We start from the raw sequence: 18361 nt of genomic DNA on the forward strand, positions 1-18361 counted from the left end.
ACATCAGAGCCTAAATCTATTTTTTCCTCTCATCTTGAAAGTGGAAAATATCTCAATTCTTTATATAGTTTGAAGAGCTTCAACCAGGTTCGGAATTCCCTCCATCGCTCCTCCGCGGAATTGAACCAAAAATTCCGATGTTCGGTGAGGTCCAGAAACTGAACATAGGTTTGGTGAGGTCCGAAACATGTCAACGCTTAAAATTAAACATGAGTGTCAGTGGATCACAAAATTGTCTACCACAGCCAGATTCTGAATTCAAGAGCACAGAAACTCATGAACAACGAAACTACAGGCGAAGTGACGAGTCCGGCCCATGAGTCACCACGAAACCGTTCGGAGCAAGAGCAAACTCCGGAAGGGAGTTAACGGGCTCCGTTATCCGAATACGGCGCAGCGCGCTCTTCTTCCTTCCTCGTCCAACGGCTGGTTCTTCTCGTCTCGCCACTCCGATCGATCGTGTATTAGAAGTGAAGAGGGAAACATCCGATTCCAGCAGCAGCAGCAGCAACGGTCACCCTAGCGAACCTCCGCCAGCTGTACGGCGACGTCGTCGAGACGGCGACCATCGCGCGCAGCCTCCTGGCCCCCGTCGCGAGCCAGCTCTCCGGGGACCCGTCGGGCCTCCACAGCCGCTGCGTGCTGGGATACTGCCTCGGGTTCTTCCGGGAGCCCGGCGACGTGCACGCCGACGCGGCGGTCGCCGTCTGCGACCTCATGCAGAAGGCGGTGGTCGTCTTCAGGGACGAGGCCAGCGTCGCGGTCGCGCTCCGCCGGCAGGCGGAGACCTCGGCGGGGCTGTTCCGGCCGCGGCCGCTCCGGCCGCTGTTCTCGTTCCGGCACTTTCCTGGCGAGCCTTACCAGCTTCCACTCAGGGGCGCGCCGGGCACGACGCGGTTCATGCCGTCCTGGGGCTCGCGGGTGTACGGGCCGGCGGTGGGAGCCGACGGCCACCTCTGGATGGACGGCCGCCTCGTCTACTACTACGACAAGGGCGTTCGAGTGGATCACGCGTGGATACGAGTCGTTCGGATCGATCGGCCGGGGACATATACGCCGGCGGCCTTCCAACGTTCGTGCTGGCCTTCTCATGCCCTTTAACGTGACTCGCATCTTTAGGAATTATTAGGAGCACGCAGTGCTGGCCTTCTCATGCCCTTTTTGCACACAAGAACGGATTTTTCAAATTAGAAACCCAAAGTGGAAAAAATGCATGTTCAACTGTAAGTTTGAAGTTTCGTTGGTATAAGCATCCCTCCAGTTCGGACTTTATAACCTTGCAAAAATCTCAGAGTTTGCTTTGCTAGCTTTGCATACTGAAACTTTTAACAAGGGAGGTTTATTTCTGCTCCAAAGCTCCATGGAAACGGATACAGAAATAAACCTCCCTTGTTAAAGTGCGAAATAAGTGGCAGCGCACGGAGGCAAATTATAGTGCTCAACACGGCAACAAATTCGGGTACTCGTGAAACAAAAAGGCTTTTACGTTCATGTATTTAAAAAAATGTACAATTGGCATTGGCAACCGAAATGATCCAGAACTTCAACCAGCGAGTCGGCTGGCCTAGACTCCCCCAGAGGCCAAACGAGAAAATAGCCACGCATAACATACATTTGATGAGGTCCGAAACATGCAAGGCTTGAAATTAAAGCGTCAGTGGATCACAAAATTGTCTACCATAGCCGGATTCTGAATTCAAGACCACCAAAACTCAGGAATAACACCTAAGGATTCCAACAAGGTTCATTTCACATTTCAACCAATTGCTGTCGCAAAATCCTATGCAGCTCTTACTCTTCATCCTCCTCGGCGTCACCGCCACCGCCAGTGGCCTTATTCTGGTTCTTTCTCTTCACTCTTCCAGCAGGGCCACCACCCAGAGGGCTGGTGAGGGAGAAGTCGATGTGCTTCTCGGATTCAACCCTGACCATGAATGACGGAATGTTGACGAGCTGCCTCCCCACCCTGTGAACATACAAGGTTAGTACAACGGAACAAAATGAATGTCAATCACAGTTGCTCAATGAACCCAATTGCCAAATTTACTGGACTGCGGCAAGGATTTATAAAGTATGGATTGCCATGACAAATGAAAAACGTGCTCTCTTTCACTGGCATCAAAGTTCATTATCAACGGAGTATAATACTCTAAAGTGATACATGTTACAAAACCTCACATTATGCTAAAGCAGCTGTATGGAAAGAACTCAATTTTAGCAGACTCAGGCAAGCAATGAAATGTAGCACTAACCATGGGAAACAGAGATAACATTGTTGCTTCCAGGTTTGAAAATGGCAAAAAGGATGAATGAATTAAAATTAAAGAAAATCCAACAGAAATTTGACGACAATCAAACATTGAAAGAACCCAAGAGAAACAGAAACATATTAATTGAACATCCAATAGGGCACTCAGAATGAAAAGGACATAAGAGTCATTGACCTTCTGGCCTCAGAGATACATTAGCAAAATTGGCTCCTCATTGTGCCACAGAAAATATAAAGATAAATATTACTAATAGCATGGCAGAAATGAGAAGGTATAAAACAACTTACACCAAAAACACTGATTTAAAAACTAAATGTCAATCTATGCAACTGTGATCCAGATGACTTACCATGAATTTTGAACAAAAAAATATTATACCCTTAACTCAGAAACTGCATTAAAATATAAGCAATGCAGGACAAAAGACAGTAGAAACCATTACTGAAACACACTCAAAACATTTAGAGTCATGTCACCAGGATTACACTGCAATAAAATGAACCATACAGAAAAGGCAACAGTCACACAAAACTATTCCTCATGGTAACAAAAAAAAGTATTGAATTTGTCAAGGGGCATCAGAGAAATATGACTGCAACATTACACACAAAGTGTCTCAGACGACCGTCGTGAGAATTGCACATGGTTTTTCATCATATGACCCATCAAAGATCAACTTTATCATTACAGTTAATATATAACCAGTAGAACCAAACAATACCAATTGTGAGAAGAAAAGGGCATTGCAAATTCAGTATGAACATAATAGCACCCAACCATTATTTTCATATATGGCATCCAAATACAACAATTCTAAGGAACAACAGTCATATATACAAACAAAACATAGGAAATGCTTACACTCACAGTTACCAATTCAACTCCCTATGAGCATTTTATGAAAAAACTGTAGATTTTGATGCATAAGTGGATACAAACCTGATGTGGCGCTGCCTGATCAGGACACGGGCGTGGTGGATGGACTTGGCCATGCCATTCTTGAAGACAATGGTCTGGAGGCGGCGCTGGAGGAAGTTCTCAACAGTGAGGGCAAGCACGTAATCGAGCTTGTTCTGACCCTCACCAAGGAGACCATAGCGGTTCATGCGGCGGAGGAGCGCCTCACCCTCAAAGATACGGCGGGGGTTCTTCTCATCCAGGGTGAGCAGCTCCCTGGCTGCATTTCTGATACGGCTCAGGGCATACTGCACACGCCACAGCTCACGCTTGCACCTCAGGCCGTACTCACCCACCAGCTTCAGCTCAGCATCAAGGCGCTCCTTCTCGTACGGACGCCTTGGCTTCTTGAAGGTCTTCCCATCTGCAACAAGTCACAACATCATTAGTTACTTATGGCATTGGGAAAATTAGCTTCCAGATATAACTAAAAAGAGTGGAACCTGTAACAAATAGTATACACAGTAATAAATTTATAGTCCCATAAAGTTTACAGCATGCAAAGCACAGCTAAATGCCTTGGATCATGTTCATAATCAGTGTTAGGGTGAGGAAAAACCAAAACTGCAACTGAAAAATAAGGCTTGGTGTTTCCTCTAAATTATTATCCAACACGGTTTGATCCCGGTATACATGGGTCTGGTTGGTTTCCTGGTTAGCCTAGCCTGGCTCGTATCCTTAAGACAGGCTCCCGCTGCTCAGGCTCAACGGATGCAATATGAGTTTGATTGGTTGCCTGCATTCATCCGGACAGGCCATGGACAGAAGTTGTTTGGTTGCCCGCACAAGTACATCTCGCATGAGAAAAAATATTATAAACAAATATCATTATGATATTTATCGTGTGTAAGCATATTTTAAAAGTTCTTAGTTTACCTCATTAAAACTTAATCACCTTTAAAAAATATTAATATCCCTTAATATACACTAATCACTTGCTTAATACGCTCATTAGCCGGTAGCCACCCGCATCCATCGAGCCAGACCCCGGTGAAACGGACCTTATCTGCGTTCCCAGGAGCCTGGCTCGGTGGTGGGTTTTGCATGCGCAGAGCCAGGCTGACCACGGTGTCAGGCAACCAATCAGCTACATGCTGCATCCGTGGAGACTGGCTGGAGCTTGGTGCAGCCAACCAATCAGGCCACATATTTCAAACCAAATGCATGCCCGACATATTCACAGAACCGCAATCACCAAAACCAAAAGCTTATTCTCTAGCGCCTGAATTGCTACCAGGGCGTGTATATGAAAAACATGCTCACCATCTTATACTACATATGGTGTTATTCAGAACCTACTAGCACTGGGAACAAAGGCAGAGCATTTCCCTTTTCCAGAACACAACACTACTAGATGCTCCTCATGGGAACATCAGCACGAACTGGATCGATCTAGGCAACAGCGTTTCTCGCAAGTTACAAGGCAGCACGCTTACAATGCAGTGGAGAAGGGGATCATGCAGCGGAGGAGGGGATCTTACAGTTGCGGTAGAAGCTGACGTGCACCATGGCTGCCGCGGCAGGTAGGCGCGGTTGGTCGTCGAGCTCGCCGCCGCCGGAGGAGGTGTGGGGAGAGATGGAGGCGCGGGGGTGGGAGACGAGATCTTATAAGGGAGGTAAACCCTAGCTTTGATTAGGTGGGCCGGGCTTGAATTGCTTGCGTCTGTCTGTTCACTTATTCAGAGATGGGCTACTTTTGCTAGATGGGCACCATGAATCCGGCCCACGGCGACTTGCTCGGGCGGGCCGAACTGGTCAAACGACGAAACGCCTCCGCCGCGAACTCGAGCGCCGCTCGTCCAACCGAGCGATGCCGCCGGGGAAGCCGCTGACGGCGCTGCTCAAGTCGGCGACGAGGCCGGGGCACCTGCTCCAGCTCCACGCCCTGATGCTCAAGTCCTCCCACTTCCCGCACAACGCCTTCCCCACCGCCAGGCTCCTCGCCTCCCCGCTCGCGCCGCTCCCCTACGCGCTCTCCCTCTTCACCGCCGTCCCGCGGCCCACGCTCTTCCACCACACCGCCCTGCTCCGCGCGCTCTCCACGTGCGCCTCCGCGGCATCCCTCGCCGCGTCCCTCTCCATCCTCGCCTTCGCGCGGGCGCGCCTCCCGGTGCTCGATGAGTTCGCGTTCCAGCCGCTGCTCGCGCTCTGCGCGAAAGTCCCCGATGACGCCGAGGCAGCATCCATTGGCAAACAGCTCCACGCGCTCGTGCTACGGTACGGGTTCCTGGACGTTGTGAGCCTGCGGAACGTGCTGTGCCATTTTTACTGCAACTGTGGGGGCATGGCGGATGCGCGGAGAGTGTTCGATGAAATGAAAGAGAAGGACGCCATTTCTTGGAACACGGTGATCGGGGGCTATGTCAGGGCAGAGGATGTGGGCACAGCGGTGGAGATGTTTACCGCGATGAGATGGTCTGGCATGGATGTCAGCCTTACTGCTGTGATCAACTTGATTGGGGGTGTCTGGCGAGGGGAGTCAGTGCATGGCTTCTGCGTCAAGGCGGGCCTCTGCAGTGATGTGAAGGTTGCGGCAGCAATTGTGAGGATGTATGTGAGGGAGGGAAGTGTTGATTGTGCAGGCAAGGTATTTCAAGAGACAACCAGACGGGACTTGGTGCTGTATAACTGTATGGTGGATGGCTATGCAAAGGCTGGGCGAATTCATGATGCAATGGACTTGGTTGAAAGGATGAGGCAGTCCGGAATGAGACCAAGTTCAGGGACGCTTGTGGGTGTGCTCTCTGCGTGTGGAGCTTCAGGGGCATTGCCAGCTGGTTGCCGCGTCCATGAGCTTGCTCAGGAGGCACGGCTTGAGCTTGACACTGCGCTTGGGACTGCGCTTATGGATATGTACTTCAAGTGCGGGTGCCCCAACGAGGCAGCTGCAGTCTTCGATGAAATGCGTGATAGGGATGTGAAGGCATGGACAGCGATGATAATGGGATTCGGAGTCAATGGACAGCCAGGTGCTGCTATCTCCCTGTTCTGCAGGATGGAGGAAGATGGTGTGGCTCCTAACGAGGTCACCTTCCTCGCGCTGCTGAACACTTGTAGCCATGGCGGGTTGGTGCAGGAAGGTAAAGAGTTCCTGGAACGCATGGTGCGCCATCACGGTTTGTCTCCCAGCCCTGAGCACTACGGATGTGTCATTGATCTCCTGGGAAGGGCAGGGCGGCTAGACGAAGCTTATGAGCTCATACGAAGCATGGCATCCCGGGGTGATGCTACGGGTTGGAGAACGTTGCTTGCAGCCTGTAGAGTCCATGGCAACGTAAAGCTAGGGAGGATGGTGCAGGCGCAGTTGGATGCCATGGGCCACTACCATCCGTCGGATGTCATTCAGCTGTCGAACACGTACGCATCAGAAGGCAGGTGGGACGAGATAGCTCGGTTGAGGGATTTAGAAGCTCAAAAAATCTCAGTGGAGCAGAAGGAAGCAGGCTGCACCTCCATTGTTGTGTCCTACTAGTGTATCCAGGATTTGTTGAACTAAAGCAACAACCAACTCAACTCAAAGTGGCATTCCCACTGAGGAAAATGTACTTGTGTAATTAACAGTGGTAACATCAGAAGGTTTTTTGTTCAGAGCTATCCATTAAATGCATGTACAGAACTACAGATACATAGAGAGTGATTAACATGTTTTCTATTATCTGGTATTTACTCTTTGAACTTTGGCCTGACACAACAGACTAAAAAAGATAGATTGCTCCCATCAAAGTAACTAGTTGACGAGTAAGTTCAGCTGATACAGAGTAAAATGATATTTACACACGGAGGCACAGAGACGTATAATTTTCTTTAGCACACTAGCTATAGCAAGATACAACTAAGAAACTTCTCAGGTTTCGACCAGATCTCTCATTCTGTACTTAAGCTGTTAATGGTTGCCTACACCACCTTCCTCTCCACTACCAGTAGTGCCACTGCTACATTGCTCATCTTCCATTCTAGGAAGGATTGGATATACATGTACAGGCAAAGTGGCCATTGTTGTTGGGTATCTTGCCTGCGGCCGCATCACATGATTAGAGATCCCCTGGTCTTGTGGTGGTTCAGTATCTTCAGTGGATGCAGCTTCAGGGAAGAGCTGTAGCTCCCGCCGTGGGGCAGTATAAGATTGATCAAGGACTGCTAGCTGTTGCAGAGGGGGTGCCATTGTTGTACTGACTGCTGGGGCAGTATAAGATTGATCAAGGACTGCTAGCTGTTGCAGAGGGGGTGCCATTGTTGTAGTGACTGCTGGATGCGACAAATGTTGCAGTGCAAATACCGTGGTTGCGGGATGAGGCACTGTACGATTTGACCTTGTCACGTCATGACTCCAGATAGGGTTGCCTTCCATGTGCATCCTCAGCTCATTTTGCAGTTCCGAGATTTCAGTGCGGATCATGTTGTTTTCATCCAGTAGTTCATTTCTCTCCAATGCAACCTGTTTTGTAACATGAAGGAAGCACATATTGAATCAGTGGCAAAGACATAGCAAGTTTTTTCAAGTGGTAACAATGGCATGAATTATTTGCTAATATATTCTGAAAGTATTACCCAGCCTTAATTCAATTTTACATTAATGAAACTGGGCCCCTAGGGTAGCAAATTCTGGACATAGCAAAACAAAATCCGGACTTTCTTGTTCATAAAATATCTGAAATGAGAAGACCATACACCCGTACTTACATAACGAGATTCATTCTTCAGTGCACCATTCTCCTGTCGAAGAGATTCTACTTGTGAAAGTAGATCCTTAAGTATTCGAGTAGTGTCGCTCAATATGCATGCCTTCCCGTTGTTCTGCCTATCAGGTTCTGAAAAGAGATGACAAACATTGCTTAGGAAGAATATGAATGTAACTTTTAAAAAATGAGTAATTATAGAGTTGATGTAACTTTTAAAAAATGAGTAATTATAGAGTTGAGACAAACAATCAATAGTCGTAGACACATGGATCACTTGGTGCAAATTTTCTGTCTAGAAACGTTAAGTGTAGGTTGGATTATCAGTCCAGATTAACCAATGACCATGTAAACATATTTTTTCCCCCTACAGTCCTTCACATATGTAATGACACTCAACTCTGAAACTTGCAATCCAAAACTCTACCTTCAAGCACACAATTTCACTAGCCATGACCAACAAATAGCAACCACACACAGGTTTGTCTCTAACTGACCTGTAAGCTAAATTAATCTGCAAGTGATATGACAAACAAAATGACACTCCACAAAAAATACACCATGTATTATTCAAAGTTAAAAAGCAAACACTTCAATGCCGTGCAGCTAGGAATGATAAATTGCAGATTCAGTTTGTAACAAAATACATACCTAGCATATTTCCAAGCTCACCAAAGAGATCATTCTGCTTGTCCCGCTTTCGTTTCTCCCTCTCAGATTTATGCACTTTCTTGGGAGCCTTCTTTTCGCACTTGTTCAAGATAGGCCTGTCAAATGTTCAACATCAACACTAGATCGTGTCACATGGCTTATAGCAGATTGGTACATTTTTTGTAGGGAAGGGAACCGTTCAAGATGTAGTAGTAGAAGTTTGCTAAATCACAAGTCATGCTCCAAGAATATAACAAACCTAAACCGCTCTGGATCTCCATTATCCACAAACTCAACATAAGAGAAATTACTGACTATCCAGTAAAAAATCTCCACATTTGTTCCCACTAGTATACAGGTCAGGTGCAGAGTATACACGGCTAAGTGTGTCGATAAATTTCCATATCTGTGTTTGGCTCAAATTTCTCATGAAGCCTCCTTTTTACTCGGTACACGCAGGAGAAAACTATGTATCAATTATCATTGTATACTAAAAAAGAGGTTTAAACCAATTTGGTACACATGATTAGTTCTAGATTCGCCCATGATTAGTTCTAGATTTGCCCATGGACAAGTGAAACACTACCGAACGACAAAGCCTAGGACTAAGGAGTGAGGATTGATGTATAGCTAGTTCACTTCCGAACGACACCTAACGACCTACCGCGATCAAACTAGAAAGAGGAACTACAAAATGTGTCTGTTTCCTTTTCTGATCAGTCGCCGAGGGCTCACCCTTGAACGAGCTTCTCCGTCGGGGCCGCGGCGGCGCCATGCGCCCTATCTCTGGGCACCATGGTGATCGAGAGACTTGATTCGATAACCTTCCTGCGCAAGAGCTCCGCATCAGTTCCCCACACCCTAACCGCATACCAACAGCTTGTTCGTCAACCAACACCGAGGGGGGGGAAACAACGGGTTGGGGAAAAAATTCCTCACCTTCCCAAAAAGTACCTCGGATCGAGTCCAGGATGGGACAGGGCGATGCGACGCGACGCGGCAGGATTCGAGGGCTCGGCTCTGCTCCGCCGTCTGCTTCTTCGATTGCGCGAGAAGAGAAAGGGGGGCAGGGAACAAGAAGAAGAAAGGGGACGAGGGCGGGTCCCACGCCGAGTCGTCGATCTCCTCGACGGGGCGGGGCCGAGGAGAGCCCGGGGAATGCGATGTCTGGCTCGCTGATCCGTGGGGCCACGGCGTGGTGTGGCCCGCGTGAGGGTGGAAAGGGTAGCGGGGGGATCCGGTGGGCTAGACGGCGACACAAGGGGGGCGTGTGGGAGGCACCCACCTCCCCCCGCCACCCCGGGCGTTCTCCGCCCTGGCGCGTGCTCCTGCGTGGAGCCAGGACGACGTGACGTCGGCACGTCGCCACCACCAGCGCATGTGCCCGTCAGTGCCACGCCTCCCTTCTTTCCAGGACAAAAAAAAAATGGCTTAATTAGTGAGCAAGTGTTTGGTTTAAGATTAGTACACGTGTATGCCAATTGGAAAAGGTTTTGTTTGATGAGGTTGGAAATGATTAAGAAAAATATAAACAGCGTGCAAAGTGACGGCGCCCAAATTAATTCCAGCCATCCTCGTTCTGAGGAATTCGAGTGCTCCGATTCAAAAAAAAAGAAAAAAAGAATTCGAATAGTCCAACAGTCCAAACAAACCATCGATCCTTCTGATCAAGCCGTTTTCGATTCAACGGGTTGGTGAGCCTGCGGGGTCGGATCCCGCAGGGAAAGTCGGGGACGCGTGGTGGGCACACGCGCCCAGGCGGCGCCGTTGGGCCGGGACGGTAGTTTAGCCGGCACCCACAGGATGGCTCGTGCCCTGCGGCCCCCGCCCGCGTGTCGCCGTGCCCCTTTGCCTGCGCCTGCGGCCTCCGCCGAAGACTCCATGGAACCAGCCCCAGCCAGGAGGCAGCCACGCGCCCAGACGCACACGGCCACACCCAGCATCAAGGGCCATCCGCCCTTCTCCGATGCGATGCCCATCTCTCCGAAACCAGCAGATCACGATTATACAAAATAAAAGTACTGCAGCTTAGGCTAAAGTACAAATAGCCTGTTAAACGCAACGAGCGTCACAAGCACTTTTCCTTGTACTTTTTCAATCTGGATGACTAAGTTCCTTGACCATTTCAGAGATATTTTGGTATCATCACATATTTTACTAGTATTGAACACTATAATCTAGTCATCTTGATGCTCACTCCGTCACTCGGACTAATGGTCGCCACCTAACACCAGTGCGTCAGGCTGTCGGATGCGCCAATTGGGCTGACGGCAGCTAGAGGACCAAGCAACTAAGCAAGAGGTAATCAGGAACCAAAGACACTTCTCATGTACTGTACTATATGAACAATTGAACATGTCCATTTACACCAGGATGTTTCCCGGTAAAATTTTCCATGGATAAGTTATGCAACAAAGATGACATGAAAACAAAGATGTCCCTTTTTGCATTAAGAAGAAACTTCTCCTTCTCAATTCCATTCTTGTAAGGAGAGTTCAGATTCGTCTAGTTGGCTGCTGAAGGTACTTCTAAGGTGATGTCTGCAGGCTTCTTGAAGTTAAGCTGAGCTTGCCTCCTGGGCTTGGCAGGGTCTGAAGACAAAATGGAAGGATTAAATTCGTCAGACAGGTGACTAGGATAAGATTCACTGACTAGAGAGGGATGTGGAGCAGTTGAAAGCACTAACCTGGCTTTGTTTGCTTGTTGGAGGAAAGAACTGACGACTTCCACTCATTGTATGCTTGCTTCTCCATCTTCTTGCGCCTCTTGTGAGTTGGTAACTGGCATAGACAGAGTAATCAGACAGGGGTCCTTCAATGAACAGGCGTAAGAGGCTAACAGGAAAATTTTCTTCAAACAAAATAATTCGTATAAATTCTTTTTTAAAAAATCCATATAAACATCACAGAAGTAATTTCAGCAGGTAAACGGTTGTGGATGCAAACTAGACCATGCTTTAACACATCAAAACATCGGAGGATTATATTCAGTTCAATGCTGCATCTCGTTAGGTATTAGTACAACAGATGGAGAAAGAAGCATAAAAGCTTCCTTAAACTTGAAAAAAATTACCATGAGTTCAGGCATTGTTATACATAAGAAAGGACTGAACGTAGTACTGATTTTACATGTCTTTTGGCATTTCAGACTTCAGCCACCTAGCATGTAGATAAACCTCCTATTTGATTGCATTTGACTCAGCCAGGGCATCTATTGATGACTGAAATTATTTGCCTGCTAAAACCAGGATTATATATTCATTCTAAGAGGCTGCGGCCTACATTTCATGCAGGCAAGACAAGTATAAGAAACTATGATAGTAGTGAACTTACACTGCAGGGATGAGTTCAAACAGGATGGCTAGTAAATTATAACTTATACGCAAGATCATTTTTCATAAGGCAAGGTGTCTCAATGTATCATGTTGTGCCCCATGGCATACAATTCAAAAGATAGATAGGCTAAACTTCGGCAGTCATTTGTTCATTACTCCTCAGTAATAGCTTCATGACGCATTTCAGTAAGAAAAAAAAAGTGCGATCGAGAATTCACATGCAATCAGCAGTAATCAGGTACATACGTCTAGTTCATCTTGGTCATCCTCTGAGGACTCGTCAGATGAATCATTGTCATCCTCATGTTTCCTTTTGCTTGGCAGAACATCCAACAGTTCTACAACCAGAACAAAATGTAGAAGTTTAATGGAGGAGCTCAGCATTACAAAGATGTACAAAACTCCCAGGAAAACTACATACTTTGCAGCGTGCACTTTCAGATATGTAGAGTGAATAAATAGCTTAGTGATGTAAGGAATGGATTATGAGTTAGTATATATAGGTACCTCTATTCCCTTTGATGGACTTCGGATCCTTCTTCTCCTTGGCTATCCCAAAAACATCAAAGCACAGGTCTGCCATTGATGTTGAAACCTGCAATCAGAACTCAGTCAGAAAAGAGCATTTGTATTATATACAGTTCCAAGTGACCACATAGCACAGATGCACAGTGCAGATATGCACACACATACAAAGAAGATATGAATAAAATATATTACCGTTGTAAACTCGGTGCTGGATGTACCACATAGATCTATCAGCTTTAGTTTGTCAACTTTGAGCTACAGAAAAACAAGGAAAGATTCAGTACTACAAAAGTCAAATCGTCTATTGCGTCACAGAAGAACAAAGTACACTGTTAATCACCTTGTGCCTCTTCGCACATAGATAGAATGCTGCTGCAGTAAATACCGGCCGACCAAAGTCAGTGCTTGCCCGCCGAGAAGGTGGCAAAGCAGCAAGGAAGCGCTCCTTGTAACTGAAGCAGATAAATTCAATACATAGTAGTCAGTATAACACTGCAGCATCACTTGGCATCTCACCCTTTACAAACTCGAGGATAGTTCAAGTTCATAATGACATTGTCTACAACTCATGGCGATTTAAGATAAATTCGGAGTCAAATGACAGGGACGTTCCTAAGAATTTTGGGAATTCTGGTAGTAGAGTTAGAATTGAGGTTCTGACAATCAACTCAACATGTAAGTGCAATCAAAATTGCTAGGAGAGACGGAACTTACAGTGATAATCCCTTCTGAACGAAAGGTATCAGCCTGACACAGCCAAACTGGATGCCCAACTCGCGCACATCCAACGTTGTCCTACAAGAGCAAAATTCACTATATTAATCACGGGTCACGATTGGACGCATCGACCAGCGAAACAGAAGTGAAAAGAAGCATACTTGACGCCGAGACCATTCTGCAGCGCATTGAACGATCTGATGTATGCCTTCTCAGACATCCCGCTCATACGCACAGCCTCCGCTCGGTCAAATATCACCTGGAACCTGCGCAATCAACAAACAAAATAACACGGGTCACATAAGAATCTAATAAAAGGTTCCCTACGCGGGCATTTCATCGAACAGTTGACCAGCAAACCGAAACTCACTTGGACGCGGCAATCTCCAGGCAGATGATGGCTTTGCAAACCTCCCCCTGCAAAGCACAGAGGTCAGAGACGGATCCGCACAGGCGGGTGAAGGACGGGAGCTCGGGAATAGGGCGGGCAGCCCGGGACGCTTACGATGCCGAGGACGGAGGAGTCGAAGTTGACGTCGCAGAGGCGGCGGAGCTCGCCGGCCTTGCGGACGACGGGGCGGGACTCCGAGAGGCCGAGGCGCGCGGCGATCGCCGACATGTCCATGGTCGCCGGCGCGTCCGTGGGGGATCGGCGCGGGGAGCAGGGACGCGGGGCGGGACTGTGGGATGCGATTTTGGCATTTTGGCGGGGAGGGAGAAATAGCTGCGATCTGGGCGGGCGAGGGATCGTTTTGGCGGGCGAGGGAAATGGCGGGAGGGCGGGATTGAAGCCTTTGGCGCCTATGCATCGGGGTTTTCCTCTTGAGGCTGGTGGGGCCGGGGGTTGTGGGACCTGGCTGGGGTGTGCTTGACTGACTGGTTGGCATGCTGACTGTTCTGCGTCGATGGGCTGAACTGAGCCAATGGCCCGGTTCTTGGCAGGGCATTGTTTTTTACGGTGGATAATGGGTCAATCTCAAATGTATATTTTCAATTTAATTGAATTTGAAAAGGAAATATAGAGCAAACCCTCATGGCTAAATTGAGGAATAATATTTCACTTTTCACACCTACTTAAACTTTTTAAGCGACTCAAAGTACGACTTGATTTGGTCGATAGGTGTAAGGCGAGTATGCGACATGGCTCTTCAAAATTGGACTTTCTCCATTTCGTGCTTAGAGATGTCACGGCATAAGCAAGTTTAAGTGTTTAACATATGGGCCTTCCTAGTGTTGAGAGTTTTTTTCTCTAGGAGAAAGAAAACCACTAGTGAAAGGGAAAATAAGGTCCTATTCAGCTTTGGCTTCTTGGAAAGCTGATTTTTTGCCTTTTACTCTTAGAAGGGTGGCTTTTCGAGACCTAGGGATGAAAACGGTACGGGAAATTCCCGTCCCGACTGATACCGTATACTGCATTAACCGATCGTATACCGTTTTTGCAGGAAAAATAGGAAACAAGAAAAAAAAATCCAAGAATTGTCCGCAGGAACAGGAACGGAATCAGGAAAGGAGTTTTCTCGACCGTATTCACGGTTCCCATATTCAGCCGGGAATAATACCGGCGGTATTCCCGTATTTTATACACCAAAACCTCATATTCAGCCCACGACAACATGTAGCCCACGAAACCTCCCGCACGGCCGCGCCACAGGCCCAGCCCAGCTCCCGTCCGTCCGCAACTCCCGTTCGTCCCAGTCGAACAAAACTGGCGGCCAAACCCTAGCCCTGACTCGGCGACTCCCATCCGTCCCATTTGCGCCATGCTGCCGCCTCCTCAGTCCTCTTTGCGACTGCGAGTCTGCGAGCGCTGCCCCCGGTCGGCCCCAGCCGACGCCACCCCCAGCCGGCCCGACTCTCGGCGTCCCGCCTCCGCCTCGCCCCGTTGTGCGTCCTCCGGGCCTCCGGCCTCCGCCTCGCCAGGCGCCAGCCGTCCTCCTCCCACCCCGCCGCCGGCCCCTGCCGCTCCCAGCAGGCCCGACCTCCAGCGGACCAATGACGCCGCCGACTAGGGGTTCTGCCACCTCTGCTGCTCCAGGCGCCGGCGCGCCGCCTCTAGGCTCCCGCGAGCCACAGCCACGTTCTTGCCACCGCCCCCAGCCGGCCATACCCCTGACGCCCCACCTCCGCCTCGCCCCCTCTGCCGGCCCCTCTGCCCCCGCCGCCGGACCATCGGACCAATGACGCCGCCGACTGGGGTCCTACCACCTCTGTTGCGTGGTGTTGTGATGTGAACTTGTGTTCTGTTGCCTATTGGCTTGCCTAGTGGAGACGTGGAGTGCTGGGCCAGTGGCTACCGGATTAGTGTTTGATTGTTAATCTACTTGCTTGTTTAGTGTTTGATTGTTCATTTGTTTGCATATGGATTGCTTGCTTAGTGTTTGATTGTTCATTTGTTTGCATATGGATTATGCATGGTTGCTATTGTTGCATCGATCTCACTGTTTGAAGTGGTTACATATATCGATGTTCCCGTTTTGTGTTACCGCTTCCCGATCGTAATCGACACGTTCCCGATCAAAATATTCCGTTCCCGATATCCCGTAATATTGGATTCGTTTTCCCATCCGACTTTCCCGTTCCCGCTTCCGTTCCCGGCTAAAAAATACAGGAGCGGGAATGGTTAAGACATTTCCCCGACTGTTTCGACCGTTTTCATCCCTACTAAGAGCTGGCTTCTCCAAAAGCTTAGGTCGTTTGGCAACTTTTTGGATGGTGAGGTGGGTAGTCTGTCCACTGGGATCCACCTGTCAACCGCATCTTTCTTTATCTTCAACTTCTTCAATCTCTCACCTTTTGCCCCGACGCCCGTGCATTCCTGCCGATGAGCTCGCCCCCGCAACCGTGCACCCGAGTTCCCCCATGGCCGAGCTCGCGCTTGTCCCTGCGCTCCTCCACACGACCTCCCAGCCTTCTCTTTACCTCTGCAGTGGTCGGCCCGGTCTGGATCTAGAGCAGGGTCGCCAGATGGGAGGGGGGAGGTGGCTCTGAGAGGGTCGCCAGCCTGCAGCAGGGGCACCTCGCCAGCCCGGAGTAGCCGCGCTAGCTTGGAGCAGGGGCACTGGATCTCGAAGATGTGTTGGGGGAACCAACGGAGAGGGGGAGAATTGCTGGTGGGGACGAGCAGGGAAGGGCGGCATGCCGGCGGTGGCCCTTGGCCAGCAGCTCCAGGCAAGATTTGGAGGGTGCGGCGGGAGGGATGGGAGGCGCGCGATGGCGGGAGGGATGGGAGCGACGGGCGGCCACGAACGGTTCTGAGGAAAAGAAAATAACGATTCGCGAACTTGGTGGCGAAATTACAACGAAGTTGGTGTGAAAGCTGCGGGAAGCACATGTATCCTGGCTTTCGAGCTTCCCGTGCAAGCTTGGCTTTCTCGAGCTTCTTGCTTTCAAGAAGCTCAGCTCGCAAGGCGCCTGTTTGTTTGGACTTCCAGCGTCCAGATGGTAGTAGGAAGTCCAAACAAATAGGATTGATAAACCATCCAGTTTGCGAAACGATGACAGACATCCATCAACTAAAAAAATGTTGATTTTAGTCATCCAAATGATCGGATCACCATAAGAAAGATTCCTTGTTCTCGCTAAATAAGGGAAACCATAGTGTTTTTACTTATTGATTGTTACTCCCCCTATTCAAAATACATGTTGTTTTAGGTTTTTTCTGGACAAACTTTTTCTACTTTAGCCATCAATATTAAAAGAATTGATTGTGTAAGATATGTTATTACATTCAACACAAAAAAAAGTAGTTTAAATTAATTAATTACCTTACTTTCAATTGTTTTATTTTTTGTATAAAATTATCGTACGAAGCTTCATCTCATAGACCATGACAACGTCACAAAGGACATGTATTTGAAATCGGAGAGAGTATTGCAAAACTCACACCATTGAAGTTGGGTGCATGCATATCTGAGCTACAGCTATCGCTAGTCACCACCTTAGACCCGAAAACTGCGATTGCTTGCTCTTGGATCTTGCGGAGACGGTTTATATCAAGCTCGTGTAATTGTGTAAACCATCGAGAATTTCATCCATTTGCCAAGGGTGAGCGACTATCGGAAATGCACGTCGACGTCACGTTGCCTTCACTGGAATAAGTGTGCACTAAGTAAGAGATAAAGGTATTCGTAGCGAGCTGAAATCTTTTTCACACAAACATATGAAATTCCATTAATTCTATTGTGAATCACTAGAATTAGTGATCAATTGCTTTAATTATGTAATTAATTAAACACGTGATTATCACATGGATTAGTGATGTCATTAGCAGTTACTAATTAGGGAGACACCTTTTGGTGAAAGGGTCACTTCGTGAAAGGACAAACCCTTCCGAACTGTCACCCCCGTGCTCCTTGGACTTGTATAAATATGTAAATAGTACATCAATGAGATCATGTCATTCCATTACGTCATTCCACTTTTCCACTTTCTAACACGTTCTCAGCCACTTTCATTCTACATTGAGCGCAAGAAGAAGGACAGAGGCTAGAGGGCCTCACCATCACTGGGTAACATGGCTTCTGGAGACTTACATTTCATTTCATTGCTCTGGAAGATTTGTTTCCTTACCATTCCTCTTCATGGTGGCCGGCGATGGATCCCTGAACGAGGCCCTAGGATTTGCTTCAACAGCAAGGGCCGTCACTTCTCTGCACGTCATGGTCACCATCCTACAGGACGTTGTGGTTGACGTGGTCGCCGCTTCCATGGTGACCGTGGACGTCGTGGCTTCACTCAATGGGGACGCTGGTCACCTCGTTGGCGCAGTCCTCACCGTGCTCCACCACAAAGCCCAGGCTAGCGGTCTGGCCCTTCACAGCCTACACCACGCCAGGCACCAACGGCCACAGGCAGTTCCTATCGGTGTTTAGATCCGGTAACCTATCGAGGGGGGTGCCTGAGGTAGTGTTTGGTTAGTGGGACTCGCTAAGATTAGGAACTCAAAGGTAAACACAGACACATGATTTAGACAAGTTCGGGTCGCTAGATTGCGTAACACCCTACGTCCTGTGTGTTGGTTGGATTGAATTTCTTTGGAGGAGATCCCTGGCTCACCTTATATTGCCGGGGGTAGAAACACGCTACGTCCTATGTGTTGGTTGAATTGAATTGCTTTGGAGAGGATCCCTGCCTCGCCTTATATTGTTAGGGGCAGGGTTACAGGTCGGTTGTTTATAAGAATACTAGTCAGATTTTTACAAGAATACTAGTCAGATTTGACTAGGTGA

At 48.4% G+C, this 18361-nt stretch overlaps 4 protein-coding genes across 6 annotated transcripts; 1 reads left to right on the plus strand and 3 right to left on the minus strand.

Moving 5' to 3' along the window:
- Nucleotides 1-1586: 1586 nt before the first annotated feature.
- Nucleotides 1587-4848, minus strand: LOC101768469 (40S ribosomal protein S9-2). Its single transcript, XM_004958347.4, has 3 exons — nucleotides 4709-4848; nucleotides 3210-3591; nucleotides 1587-1966 (listed from the first exon to the last, which is right to left on the minus strand). Exons 1-3 carry the CDS (start codon nucleotides 4734-4736, stop codon nucleotides 1792-1794), a joined length of 585 nt encoding a protein of 194 aa, XP_004958404.1. The 5' UTR covers nucleotides 4737-4848; the 3' UTR covers nucleotides 1587-1791.
- Nucleotides 4849-5037: 189 nt separating this feature from the next.
- Nucleotides 5038-6699, plus strand: LOC101756172 (pentatricopeptide repeat-containing protein At1g26900, mitochondrial). Its single transcript, XM_004959789.1, has one exon. It carries the CDS (start codon nucleotides 5038-5040, stop codon nucleotides 6697-6699), a length of 1662 nt encoding a protein of 553 aa, XP_004959846.1.
- Nucleotides 6700-6861: 162 nt separating this feature from the next.
- Nucleotides 6862-9662, minus strand: LOC101768866 (transcription factor BHLH062). 3 transcript variants are annotated; one of them, XM_012843425.2, is made up of 5 exons: nucleotides 9494-9662; nucleotides 9290-9415; nucleotides 8555-8670; nucleotides 7908-8035; nucleotides 6862-7662 (listed from the first exon to the last, which is right to left on the minus strand). In XM_012843425.2, exons 2-5 carry the CDS (start codon nucleotides 9349-9351, stop codon nucleotides 7111-7113), a joined length of 858 nt encoding a protein of 285 aa, XP_012698879.1. In that variant the 5' UTR covers nucleotides 9352-9415; nucleotides 9494-9662; the 3' UTR covers nucleotides 6862-7110. The 3 variants fall into 3 exon arrangements, with proteins under 3 accessions (XP_012698879.1, XP_004958406.1, XP_012698880.1); XM_004958349.3 differs by having other exon boundaries at nucleotides 9290-9382; nucleotides 9494-9629; XM_012843426.2 differs by having other exon boundaries at nucleotides 9290-9378; nucleotides 9494-9602.
- Nucleotides 9663-10856: 1194 nt separating this feature from the next.
- Nucleotides 10857-13876, minus strand: LOC101769556 (origin of replication complex subunit 6). Its single transcript, XM_004958350.4, has 10 exons — nucleotides 13639-13876; nucleotides 13504-13550; nucleotides 13295-13399; nucleotides 13131-13211; nucleotides 12757-12868; nucleotides 12609-12671; nucleotides 12396-12483; nucleotides 12135-12226; nucleotides 11241-11334; nucleotides 10857-11145 (listed from the first exon to the last, which is right to left on the minus strand). Exons 1-10 carry the CDS (start codon nucleotides 13756-13758, stop codon nucleotides 11060-11062), a joined length of 888 nt encoding a protein of 295 aa, XP_004958407.1. The 5' UTR covers nucleotides 13759-13876; the 3' UTR covers nucleotides 10857-11059.
- Nucleotides 13877-18361: the final 4485 nt, after the last annotated feature.

The sequence above is a fragment of the Setaria italica genome, chromosome II (assembly GCF_000263155.2).
Source record: "Setaria italica strain Yugu1 chromosome II, Setaria_italica_v2.0, whole genome shotgun sequence".
NCBI classification, from domain to species: domain Eukaryota; kingdom Viridiplantae; phylum Streptophyta; class Magnoliopsida; order Poales; family Poaceae; genus Setaria; species Setaria italica.